The sequence below is a fragment of the Anguilla rostrata genome, chromosome 5 (genome assembly GCF_018555375.3).
Source record: "Anguilla rostrata isolate EN2019 chromosome 5, ASM1855537v3, whole genome shotgun sequence".
Taxonomy (NCBI): Eukaryota; Metazoa; Chordata; class Actinopteri; order Anguilliformes; family Anguillidae; genus Anguilla; species Anguilla rostrata.
Window position 1 is genome coordinate 60643414 of NC_057937.1, and position 12975 is coordinate 60656388.

Sequence of the window (12975 nt, forward strand, 5' to 3'; positions counted from 1 at the left end):
CCTGTCCCATCAGCTCTGACCCCGGACCGCGCTCTCGCCGTCTCTTCCAGGTTCGACCCGCAGAAGGGGTTCTGGTGCCAGCTGCTGGAAGGGGGGCGGACCAAATGCCTGGGGAAGAGCAAAGGCAGGAAGTACCCGGCCATGGACGCTGAGGTAACAGGCTCCGCCCAGTCCCAACCAAATCACCACTCCCTTCAAACCCCACCACCCCCCGGAACTTCCACCCGAATCACCACTCCCTTCATACCCCACCACCCCCGGGACTTCCACCCGAATCACCACTCCCTTCAAACCCCACCACCCCCGGGACTTCCACCCGAATCACCACACCCTTCATACCCCACCACCCCCGGAACTTCCACCCGAATCACCACTCCCTTCAAACCCCACCACCCCCGGAACTTCCACCCGAATCACCACTCCCTTCAAACCCCACCACCCCGGGACTTCCACCCGAATCACCACTCCCTTCAAACCCCACCACCCCGGGACTTCCACCCGAATCACCACTCCCTTCATACCCCACGACCCCCGGAACTTCCACCCGAACCACCACTCCCTTCATACCCCCCACCCCCAGGAACACCAACCGAATCACCACTCCCTTCATACCCCACCACCCCCGGAACACCCACCGAATCACCACTCCCTTCATACCCCACCACCCCAGAACTTCCACCCGAACCACCACTCCCTTCATACCCCACCCCACCCCAGAACTTCCACCCGAATCACCACTCCCTTCAAACCCCACCACCCCGGAACTTCCACCCGAATCACCACTCCCTTCAAACCCCACCACCTCCCAAACTTCCACCCGAACCACCACTCCCTTCATACCTCACCACCCCCGGAACTTCCACCCGAACCACCACTCCCTTCAAACCCACCACCCCGAACTTCCACCCGAACCACCACTCCCTTCAAACCCCACCACCCCGGAACTTCCACCCGAACACCACTCCCTTCAAACCCCACCACCCCCGGACTTCCACCCGAACCACCACTCCCTTCAAACCCCACCACCCCGGAACACCCAACCAACCACCACTCCTTCAAACCCCACCACCCCTGGAACTTCCACCCGAATCACCACTCCCTTCAAACCCCCCCGAACACCCAACCAAACACCACTCTCTTCATACCCCACGCCCCCGGAACACCCAACCGAATCACACTCCTTTCATACCCACCCCACCCCCTCTCCCCGGAAATCCCAACCGAATCACCACTCCCTTCATACCCCCCCCAGGAACACCCAACCAAATCACCACTCCCCTCATACCTCCCTGAACCAATGCCGTAGGAACGGGCGGGCCAAAGTGAGCTCTACTCACCTAGACAGTATCTGGCCCCAGCCAGCAGGTGGCGTGTGTTTTTTTTGGGTACAGAGCCACAGCCTGTGAAGCGTCTCTTTTCCATTTGTCCCGCAGACACAGTAAAGCTGTGGAAGTGTCTAACGGGACGAGCAGTGGTGCACCCGTGAGCACGACTGACCCAGCCGCTAATGACAGAGAGCTAATCTGCTGTAATTAGGGATTGCTGTTTTACAGCAGGTTGTGGCAGACGGCGAGGTGCGTTGGGGTCACGGGTTTGAATCCGGAGCGAGACAATGCTGTTGCACTCTTTCTGTCTAGTGACTGTACCGTACCTCCCTGCCGGTATGTAAATGGGTCACAGAGTATGAGTTTGTGTCGAATGTGACATACAAATATAGATTTTGTTACCTTTTTAATGCAGCCACACGCACGCAAACATGTACACACGTGCACACGCCCACACGTCTGCCCTCCACCTTCCTTCAGATTAACCCTTTGAAGAGCAGGTTTTTCTCCCCCCCCCCATATTTTAAGCCAGTGTTCTAGAACACTATTTATCTCCCTGCGCCTTCTTCGCCGGCGGCCATCTTGTGCATCTTGCTCATCGTTGTCATTCATGTCGGTCCTCCCCGTCTCGGCACCGAGTCATAACTTTGGCTGTAGTCAAGGTTACGGACGCCGCCGGGACGGCTTTCCAGCGATTGTGTTTTTTATTTATTTTTTTTTTTACGCCGGGTAATCGCAGATGTTTCGCGCGGGCGCCGTGGCTGCGGACGGCGCGTTTTGATTGGCCCGCTGAAATCGGCGAAGAAATACGGCGCCGTGCGGCTAAATCGGCCGCCGCTCGGCGAAAGGAGAAGTCGGACATTTTGGGGAAAAAAAGCTCCCGGGAGGCTCCTGGCGGGCAGCGGATCAGTACTCCACAGGGCCTCGGTTCGAATGGCGGAAAAAACGTTTTAGCGCTAATTGGCTTATTCCTTTCTCGGCCCAATTGAATTCATTTATTTTTTCCCTGGATGCAGGAAACATCTGTGGAGTGGCAGCCCTACATTACTGCATGCGGTGGTTAATCTTTCTTGGTGAAAAAGCCTTTCGATTTCATGCGCAAAGTCTTTAAAATAGGTGTCTTTAAATAGGTGTATTTTGAGCCAAGGTGTTTCGCTAGAATAATTAAGACTGTATTCTTCTAGAATGGGATTATTTATACTCTGAAACACGTTTCATTCTCTTTGTGTTCATTACAACAATAGGGATGCTAGGGTAAAATAAAATTAAAAAACAAGATTGATTGTATTATATTCTGGTGGTTGCTGATCAAAAAAATGAAACTTAATTTTATCGTTTTTATTGTCACCGAACCTCTCTCTCACTGAGAATAACAGATGCCAGAAGGTTTGGCCAGAGCCTGAAACCATGAAGGAGTGAACAAAACAAAGAAGAAAACCTTGCACCCTGTCTTTCTTTATCTTCCTTTCTTTAATTGCCCAGTTAAATACCTAAATATCTCATTTGAAATTTTGCATTTAACCCTTTTTTTATTTTGAAGTCAGTGTTCTAGAACTCTGTTGCTTTCAGTCACCAGCAGCGATTGTTGCATCAGCATTAGAATATTTTGTTGACATTCTAAGCATACTGTATATTTGTGATCTTACACCTTAATGTGCAGTTTTCTTTATGCACAGCACTGCGCTGCGTGCTAGTTTCTGTTGCTAAGTGCATTAAGCCGAGCTTAGACCTGCTGATTGCTATATTGATCGTTGAGGAGAAACGTAAAAGCCGTATCATTGGTCCTCGTGCTGAGTGGAACTCGCGTATCCTGTTTTGTGCCTCATCGCTTCGGTGCTTGTGTTGCGGTTTCCGGATTTTGCCCTCTCAGGTTTTTCCTCCTTGCGGCGACGGAGACCTTGCTGAACAAGGAGATTCGATATCGTTGCCATGGGGGTGTCATTTTACAAGCCCTCGTTCTTTATCAGGGACGCTTCTGTGCTTGCGCTCGTCCTGCTCGCCATCACTCATAACAACGGCCATCGTCCTCCCTCCCCCCCCTCACACAATTCACTTTAAGAGCGCCCGGGTTGACTCCACACCAGGGGACAACTCCCGGGGATAGTGCTTGGTTGGCCACAACGATCCTTCATAAAAAATAAAAAAAACCAGCTTCATATGGGGCAGTGAATCGTCTTGTGCACCTATGTTCGACCGAAACGTTTTCCTGTCAGTTCATTTTCACACACTCACACGTGCGCTTTTTACTGAAAATGAGCTTCTTTAGACGTTTTGTTTCAGCGTGCGAGATTCCCGTCGGAGCTGCCTCGTGTTTGTGGGAGTGCGCGCTCGTTACCGGGTCACCGCACATTGATTTGATTATTCATATTTTACTGAACTGTCTCAAAAGGCAGTGAAAATGGACAGAGAGGAAAGGATTCGCATTTAGCGAAATAAACCTGTCGTCTGAAAATAAAGTTCTGATTGACTTCTGACCGCGTGGGAAATGCGGCATCGGGGCGTCTCCATGGCGACCCCCCCCCCCCCCATTTCCTCCAGGGGAATTTCCTGGATCTGGCAGGAGATCAAACGCCGCGAGGAAGTCACAGCCTGATTATGAGGATTCATAATGCCTGCAGGGCCGCTGGCGAGCCGCTGCCGGGCCGCCGCCGGACAGAGGCAGCCCCTCCCCTGTTTAAATCGGCGCTCCGGTGCCGACGGGCCCGCCTCGCGGTGCGGCAGAACACCCGGCAGGATCAGAGAGAAACGAGCGGTGGGACCGCAGCTTTCTGCCCCGTACGCCCGCGGCCCGTGTGAGAGGGGAGACGGACGACCTGCGGTCAGATAAGCCGACCGAGACGCCCATCAGCGTCAGAGCTGAACCCTGGTCCAACCCCCCCCCCCTCACACCCCCCCCCCCCCCCCCCCGCAACGCTCGGTCTCACGCAGAGCCACCGCCGGGCTGCTCCACCGCGTGCCCCCCCCCCCGCCCACGGCACGCCTGCCAGCCCCCGCCCGCCAGCGGCAGCTCGCAAATTGGCGCTACGGCGGTCGGGCTAGCGAACCACCGAGGGGGCGCGGTGATGAGGAAGATCGGCCGTTAGAGGATTTATTAGAGTAGTCGGTGACTGACCACCCCCCCCCCCCAGGCAGAGCACCGTAGTGCCGTATTTGCAGGACGCTTGGCGGACCAGCAGCTGGCGATGATGCGGTCTGATAAGAGCAGGAAGGGTGGCGGGCGGCGTCCGTGTCTCATCGGGCACTAGCGACCCCCTCTGGTCAGTCACGTACCTGCAGTTCGGCTGCACCAGCTGCACACGAAGGTCATAGTAGTGGTAGCAGCAATATTTGTTGTAGCATTAATAGTAGTAGTATTAGTAGTAGTTGTAGCATTAATAGTTGTAGTAGTATTAATAGTAGTGGTAGTAGTAGTAGCATTAATAGTAGTAATAGTAGTGTGCTCCGTGAACTTTTATAGCTAATAGTAATGGGGGGAACTGTGTTTGTAACCAGGAAGTTCAAGGTTCCCGTAAGCCCTGCACTCAGCAGGAAGACCTTCAGCCGTGTAACTGAACATGGAACAAAATGGAGGCCATGCAGGCATATAGGCTGCTGCTGAGCCAGGTTCCTTTGACCTGGATTCAATCAAAATGTAAACTTAACTTTGGCTTTCGGGGTGAATGTTCACAAACGCTGTTCTTTTCATCCGCACAAGCCTGTTTTTTTTTCTCCCCCGGGGATTTTGCTAACTCGCTGAATTCTCCAAACCGAAACGTTATATTAGGGAACTGCGAGCCGTGCTGCTGCCACGCCCTCGTTTAGGCGGGGGGCGCGGTCGAGGACGTGCGCTGACGGAACGTTCCGTCGAGTGAAAGCTTAAGTGGTGAGACGCTCTTGTTTTCTTGTTTTCTCTGCCCCCCCCCCCCTCCTCCCCCCCCCCACAGTCCAGGGCCTTCCTGTCGCGGTACTACAGGGACCACAACGTGGAGCTGTCCAAGCTGCTGCACAGACTGGGCCAGCCGCTGCCCTCCTGGGTCCGAGAGGAGCTGCAGAAAGTCAGATAGCACAGCGGGAGGGAGGGAGGGGGCGGAGAGAGAGAGAGAGAGAGAGAGAGAGAGAGAGAGCGAGAGAGAGAGAGAGCGAGAGGGAAGGAGGACTTCTGACTACAATCCTGCCAAAAAAATCATATAAAAATACAAATTTGAAAAGAAGAAAAAAAAAAATGAGGAGGAGGAATAATAAATAAAAAAACGACAGGACACGGATTTTTTTCGAGCACCTCTTCAGGAACGGGAGTCGCCTCTTTCAGTGTTTCCATGTGCTGGCATGTGGGGTCAGGAGTGTCTGAAAACCTGTGGAGGGAAGATAAGGTGCGCTGCCTTTGGAGGGGCGGGGGAGAGGGAGAGGGCGGGGGAGGGGGGGGGATAAAGACGGAACACACACACGTACGGAACGCGCGCACACGCGTGTGGCTGTCAGACTGATCCAAGCCTGCGTGTGCGGCAGGCCTGCACTTGAGACTGCGGTGACTGTTTGTTTTTGTTTTTTATTTTATTTTTTTATTTATGGCGCCGGCGCGGTGCTGGTGAGCTGCCCTGGCGTCCGTGGTGAAAGATTTGCACTAAAGTTCCGTTCAATGCCTCCCACACTTTTTTTCCTTCTTCTTTTTTTAAAATCTTTTTTCTGTCTTGTACATTCAGAGAGAGTAACAGAGGGGGGAGAGAGATACGCGAGAGCTTGTTAACTGAGAGCGGCTCGCTGAAGGTAAACACGGGGAGGATCTGAGCGGAGTTTCGCTCGTCTGAAGCAGAGTAGTGGCAGCCTCGCCGTTTTTCACGCGGCGGCTGCTCGTTCAGACGGAGCGGCGTCGGTCGACTGCTAGCTGCGAACGTCGAGCGGCGTCTCTCGCCTTCACCCGCGGTCCCCAGAAGACGAGCAGAGGAGGAGCACGCCTCGTCGTTTCCATGCCGATCCTTTCCTTCCCCCCCACCGCCGCGTTTCCCAATATAGCCGCGGAGCGCGGACGCGCGTCGCAGTCAGAGCACGAAGCGGAAGGCCGCTCGGATGCGGGCGGGGGGCGGCCAGAGCGTTCTGGAAGGTGACGTCACCCCCCTCGCGGACTCTGGAGATTCGGGGCTCTGCTCACGCACCCGTGCCTGAGGCCGGGAGTCTTTTCGGCGCCTCAGAACAAACTGTTTTCCGGAAACTTGTACGGCGCGCAGGACCGCACTGCGTCTGTCGGCGACGCACTTTGTTCAGTAAGGATCATCGTTTCCGTACTGACTGCACCGGGACTTCGACGCTGGTGGCTCGGTTGGAGTGATGAAATTCATGAAATCTGTACCACTTTCAGGCTTTTTTTTGTTTCCTCCCACAGCTAAGCACAGAGCGCGTTGTGGTTAGATTGAATTTTGGTCTTGGTCGCAAAAGTGCGCTCCTGAAAATTGTGATTATAAAGGCACCTGAAAATCATATGCTCGTTGGCGAACTTTGTGATCACACAATAAGCGAATCGCACTGGTGAACTCAGGGAAAATCTGAGTGTCCTAAAACAAACATGTACATGTTCTTTTGAGAAGGGTATTTATTTTTTTGTTCAGTTCTTCGCTGGCGTGTGGGTGTATCGCTTGGTGAAATCGAACAGTGGTCATTCAGTAGGCCCCGTGGTGAATTCACTTTAATGGGAAAAGATAATGATCTCCCCTCTGAAGGGACCTTCTGATAACCTTGACATTCTACACCCTGGATATGGTGTGCCATGCCATGCTCACCGCGGGTATGTGAAATTTACAGCAGAGTCACGGTTTCAAACGTCACGCTTACTCACATCGCCGAACTGAGGACAGCAAGGACTGCGCGATCAGACCAATGCCCCTGGGATTCTAATGTATCATATTTCAGTCATATTTCATAATTTAGTTTAGTTTTTTTTTTAATTCTTTTTTTAAGCTATCATTTCGCCCCATCGGCAGGACTAATAGGAGATGCTTTTGTTACATGAGATTAATTCTAAGAATTGATGCAGTTTGTGTCGGGTTTTAGTCGCCAGTTTGACCTTAGCGTTGCTTTCTGGGTCGCAGCGTATTTGCTGGTTGGATTACTTGTATTTTTATTTTTTTGTTTTTTTTTTGTTAATAAATGCCTCAATACGGTGTGTAATTGCTTCGAAAGAGTGTGTATATATATATACATATATATTCAAATAAAAAAATTAACTGGTTAACAGTTTAGTAAATTGTTCTCTTCCTAGGGAATTACTTTGACATACATATGTGTGCCAGCTTGTGTGCAGTGTGTGTGTGTGTTGTGTGTGTGTGTGTGAACGTGTGTCCAGTGTGTGTGTGTACATGTGCTGTGCATGTGTGTGCATGCGCACGCTGTATATGTGTGTGCGTGTCCCCACACACGTGTGTGCATTTGTGTGCACGCACGCACGCACTGTGTGTGTATGTGCGCGCACATGCAGTGTGTGTGTGTGTGTGTGTGTGTGTGTGTGTGTGATGCCTTTATGCAGTTGAACAAAGGGAGCCACACCAAAGGCTTGTCCCAGGCCCTGCAGTCTCCACAGACTCATGCATTCAGCGCAGTGTCTCACTCTCCATCCGCTGTCACTGCGCAGTGTCTCACTCTCCATCCGCCGTCACTGCGCAGTGTCTCACTCTCCATCCGCTGTCACTGCGCAGTGTCTCACTCTCCATCCGCTGTCACTGCGCAGTGTCTCACTCTCCATCCGCTGTCACTGCGCAGTGTCTCACTCTCCATCCGCTGTCACTGCGCAGTGTCTCACTCTCCATCCGCTGTCACTGCGCAGTGTCTCACTCTCCATCCGCTGTCACTGCTGCTGTCACTGCCGCTTCTGCCAGGGCACCGCGCAATCACTGAATCAGAACAACAATAGCTGGGAGAAGCGCAATAACAGACGCAAACAAATTCATACATTTAGGGTGTTAAACCAGCCGTGAAGAGGGGAGAATTAAGAAATCGGAGTGAGCCTTGGAGATGTTTTTGTGTCTGCGGTGGTTAACTGCCGTGCCATGTGTGGGGGAAAAAACTAAACTTGCGTGTGTGTGTTTGTCTGTGTGTGTTTTTTTTATATATATAATTTTTTATAAAAGAACCCTTAACTGTGAGAGGGAATCCATCTTTAATTCTCTGATACATGTGTAATGTATGGGAGGCATAAGTGCAGTGGTAATATTTAAAAGAAATGAAAAGGTATATAACATGTTAGCAATGACTTTCTTTTGCACAGTATTGACCGGCATTCAATATGATTCACGTTTTTCAGTCCAGTGAACTTTAGGTTTTGTCGTTAAAAAGCAAAGGTTTGTTCAGCCGAAACATTGCTCAATCGGATGTGCGGTTGGCATAATTAACTCGGATATTCATGTCCCTGGGTGCATTCGAAACAAGTGGGAAATGCTCGGAGTTTTAAGCATTAGGCTTTAACGGATCTCGCGTTATTAAGCAACGAGATTGGCCACGTGCGAGCGAGCCGTGTCTGCGTCAGCCGGCTAAATCCTCGCAGTCGTTCTGACAAAGATTCTGTGTGTGAAAGATGGCGGGACCAGATGGAAGTGTGTACGGCTGGCTTATAGCCGGTTTATTCAAAAACCTGTGAGATTGCCTCTGACCACCTGTGGGTACAGTGTGCGCACACGCATTAGGTTCTTCCTTCCAGGTATTGTGTCTTTTCCATGTGCACCGACTCTGACTGAAACGAGTGCTAAAAACATGACTCATACTTCCACATATATATATTTTTTTCTCGATTTTTGGTGTTATGTGATCATTAAAAAATGTTCCCAACAGATGGACCTTATTCCTCTGAAATTATAGCCGTATGCACAAGCGCTCCCATTAACAGTCTGAATAACATCCAACCAGCTTTAAATACAGACTTCTGCTTCTGTGTTGTTAAAGTTAAATTACATTTTTCTGAAAAATCCTAAGAGCTTATTCATGCCTTATGCTAACACACAGAACTTCATAACTTCCAGGAGAGCTGGGGAAATGACTTGCCTCTTAGTGAATACCAGGCAGAAGCCAGGTGGAGTGTTTGTGTGCCCACACCTGTCAGGTGGATTCAGAAAAGCAGGGCTTAATAAGGCTATCTGCTTGTTTTCTCTGAATACATATATGGTTGCATAGGAACAAAATTTAATGAAATGCGCGCCGGATGCAGGGACAGAAGAATTACAGTATTGCGTAGATTAAGGGCCGTTTCCTTGAGAAGCTGTGATGTTAGAGTGCCACCTAGTGTTCAGACCACTTAAGAAAATTGGACGTATTGAGAAACTTGACTTTTTAAATGTTTATTTAATTCAGGGGTGAACATAAGGGAATGTGATTCAATGATTCAGTCTGTTGTAATTGCATTGGACATCAACGTGAAACAGATCAGAGCCTTATCAAGAAATGTTGCAGGAGAATCCGCTTGTTGGTGACCGGTTTCAGCTCGAGTGTGTGTATGTGTGTGTGTGTGTGAGAGAGTGAGTGAGTGAGAGAGAGATGATTGCTGACAACAAAGCATAGCGCTAATTTGACTATTTCAAATTAGCGTAGTCATTAGACTACTGTTGGCAACCAGCAAGAGATTCAGCAAAGGTTAATTGGAGAAAGGAATGATTTATTTATTTATTTCCTTCCTTCCTCCCTTCTTTTCTTCCTTCCGTGGTGAGCCGTCTGTGATGGTAGGGTAATGAGGATGCAGACCGCAGAGACTGAGCCTGGCGGCCGTTCGACGCGAATGTCTTGTGCAGCCAGGCTTCGCTCCATGGTCCGCGGGTCGCGGATATCGCGCTGTCGCGTGTGCACAGCGGGAAAACGTCACACCGGACGGACGGACACTCTGCAAAACAGAAGCGACCGGGGACGTGCTGTGCCTGGAACTCGTCCCGTGAGCGCTTATTTTCATAGACGGTCTGGCTATTTTGAGACGATTACAATTGTAATTTATCACTTATTTAACTTAAGGATAGGGAAACACTGTACCAAGCAATAAATACATCAATGAATTCATTAATTTGGTAACTCAAAACGGCTATAAGAGACTCTCCAAACACTCTCTTGGACTCCCCTCTTGGATCTCTGGTAGAAGAGGATTTTATTTAATCTCTGAGATATCCCGGTTTAGCAGAGGGTAGATAAATAATTAAAATTACGTTTGCGGCTGACTGTTTCCTGTCAATGACAGCTGGGAGCAGGCAGGGCGCTGCCAGCTTCTCAAAAAAATCCACCCACTTCATAGCACCCTCCAGACTGCCTGAGTTAGGAGAACAAAAAGTGGTGCCCATAATCATCTTAATTATCTTCCCTCGCTAACAGTGTGCGATCAGGAAACTACTTGTTACAGCACAATGTGGGCCGCTGCCACTGACAGTTACTCAAATTGCATATTTGGACCTTGTGTTTCCCTCCTTAATGAGCCGTTTCATCTGCTGAAGTGCCCGTGAAGGGTCTGGTCTGATCTCTCAGATCAGACGACGTAGTCTCGATGCAGTCTGCGAGCTGCGCATTTACGCTGAAAAATCTCCAACCGAGGAGCGAAAGCTACTCGAATGTCTGTTAATTGCTCTCAGATTTAAAAACACATGCTCTCGGCCTGATGAATCAGATTCGTATGACAGCAGTAGAATGTGACATCAGTAATGGCCAGACGCGATTGTCACATTTCAAACCAATTAAAGCTGCAATAACTGCCTGAGATAATTTTTTGGACCTCTGATGGCAGTTAACCATTGACTGTAAACGATCTCGGGTTTGATCACCGTATTCGATGACAAATCTAGAACAGAATACTATGTACTGTACTGAGAGGCTGAAACAATAAAATATCACCATACAACTGACAACGACTGCATTTGTGTTGTATACCTGGGAGTGAAGACACTGTATCTTTGTATATAAATACAAGACATAGCAAGCACCACTGAGAATTGGCGTTGATCTTGTCAGACAGGCCTAGCGCCCACAATTGACTTGTCTTGGAGACACTAGTTTGTTTTGTTTACTTATTTATTTTTTATTTGCATCACTCTGAATCGCTTTCTTAAAACATGTCATCCCATTTCAGACAACTGACTGAATACTGATATTGCAATGCATTTTTAAAAACATATTTTATGCAATAATTGAAGGATCGCTTCTGGATAACGAGCACAGAAACTGTGTTTTAAGCAGAAGTTCACATTTGAACTGTGAGGGCGTATTTGTGTCCTTGAGCAAGGTTCCCTAAAGCACATGTACTTCCTTAGTAAATATCAAGTTTATAAATTATTTTTTGTCAATTGTCAGTTGCCTTGGTTAAGGCCATCTGCTACACCAATAATAATGTATTATTCATGTAATAATATTTATATAACCTCTATGACCTTCTCACTCTTGGATGCCAAAAGCAGCTTTGTTCAAAGACTACTTTTGACAGTTCTACTTACAAGAACTAGCCACTAGATGGCACATAGCTCACTCATAGTGATGTGGTTAACTATATCTCATTTGGAAAAAATGACATCATACATGTATAAGATGAGTATATTGATTGTTGCATTAGTGTCATATGGTGTTTTTTAATAGGTACAAACAGTGTGAAATATCACTTTGATATTACATATTTGTCAAAATAAATAACCAATTCGTTCAAAGCAGTAGCCTACAATTAAGAGATTGATAATGACATTCTTAGTTTCCATTTTTCTTGTTAGTCTTAGTTTTTTTTTTTCTTCACCTTTCAACACAAAGTTAGCTGAAACCAGACATCGGTCACAGTAAAGACAAATTAAGTAAATTAAGTAAAACTTACTTTTCCCCAAAGGTGTAAACATCGATTTGAAGTCACTGCAACAAGAAACTTAAACGAGAAAATAATCTAAAGTATGCTCAACGGGAATTCTCGGTATCTCTGAAAATTCACCAGGTTTCTATAAACAATGGCTATGTTGTTGGGACTCTTTCTTTTAACTATGTGCGATGTAAACATCTCCGGCTTGTACAACAAACAGAGGACAACTCAAGATCGTTGTCATTCCTGTAACCGTTGTTTGGTGCGCCGGTGTTACGCGCTCGTGAGAAATACGATCGGGGCTTTTAAACTACAGATCATGCGCGAGGTGAGATTTCTGTTATTTCACTGCTTTGTGAATTACAGTAAAATTACCAATCGCTTAAACGGTAAGAAAGTAGCCTATAACAGACGGTTGCCGTTCCACGGTGATGTTAAAGCGTGTCAACTGTTAGACGAATCTTAAATAAAAATAAATAAATAAATAACACTCCCGACTTTAAACTTCCTACATGAAAGCAATATTGTTGTTTAAGTTTTACTTTGAAGCAGCTAAACCTACTTCTGTAGGCCTGGACCCTCAATATAAAAGTTTCTTTTATTTTTAAATAAGAAAACTCCGGCGTGAATGCTCCCGCAGTAATAACTCATTTCAATTGTCTAGACAGACAAAGCGTTTCACCAGAGACCGGCAGAAAATCCCGCAGCTGCCTCTGGACAATCAACCGGCCGGGCTTCGCTTTCACTCCGGCAAAATTCAATTTCACCATTTCTGTTTAAATGAAGAGGCAAGGGTCAAATTACTTCCTGCCTTCACTATTACCAGCGTCTCTCCTCTGAATAAATGAAAGCATGTGTGTATAAAGACGTTCTGGAGTTATTTTACAACCT

The 12975-nt window shown here is 48.2% G+C and overlaps 1 protein-coding gene across 1 annotated transcript in view; it reads left to right on the forward strand.

Moving 5' to 3' along the window:
* The window catches only part of ndst3 (N-deacetylase/N-sulfotransferase (heparan glucosaminyl) 3), a 98651-nt gene extending 91124 nt beyond the window's left edge, over positions 1–7527 (forward strand). The window contains exons 14-15 of the mRNA XM_064337511.1: positions 51–153; positions 5249–7527. Coding sequence (XP_064193581.1) covers positions 51–153; positions 5249–5368 — 223 coding nt within the window. The 3' untranslated portion in view covers positions 5369–7527. The remainder of the gene's footprint in view (positions 1–50; positions 154–5248) is intronic.
* The last annotated feature ends 5448 nt before the right edge of the window (positions 7528–12975 follow it).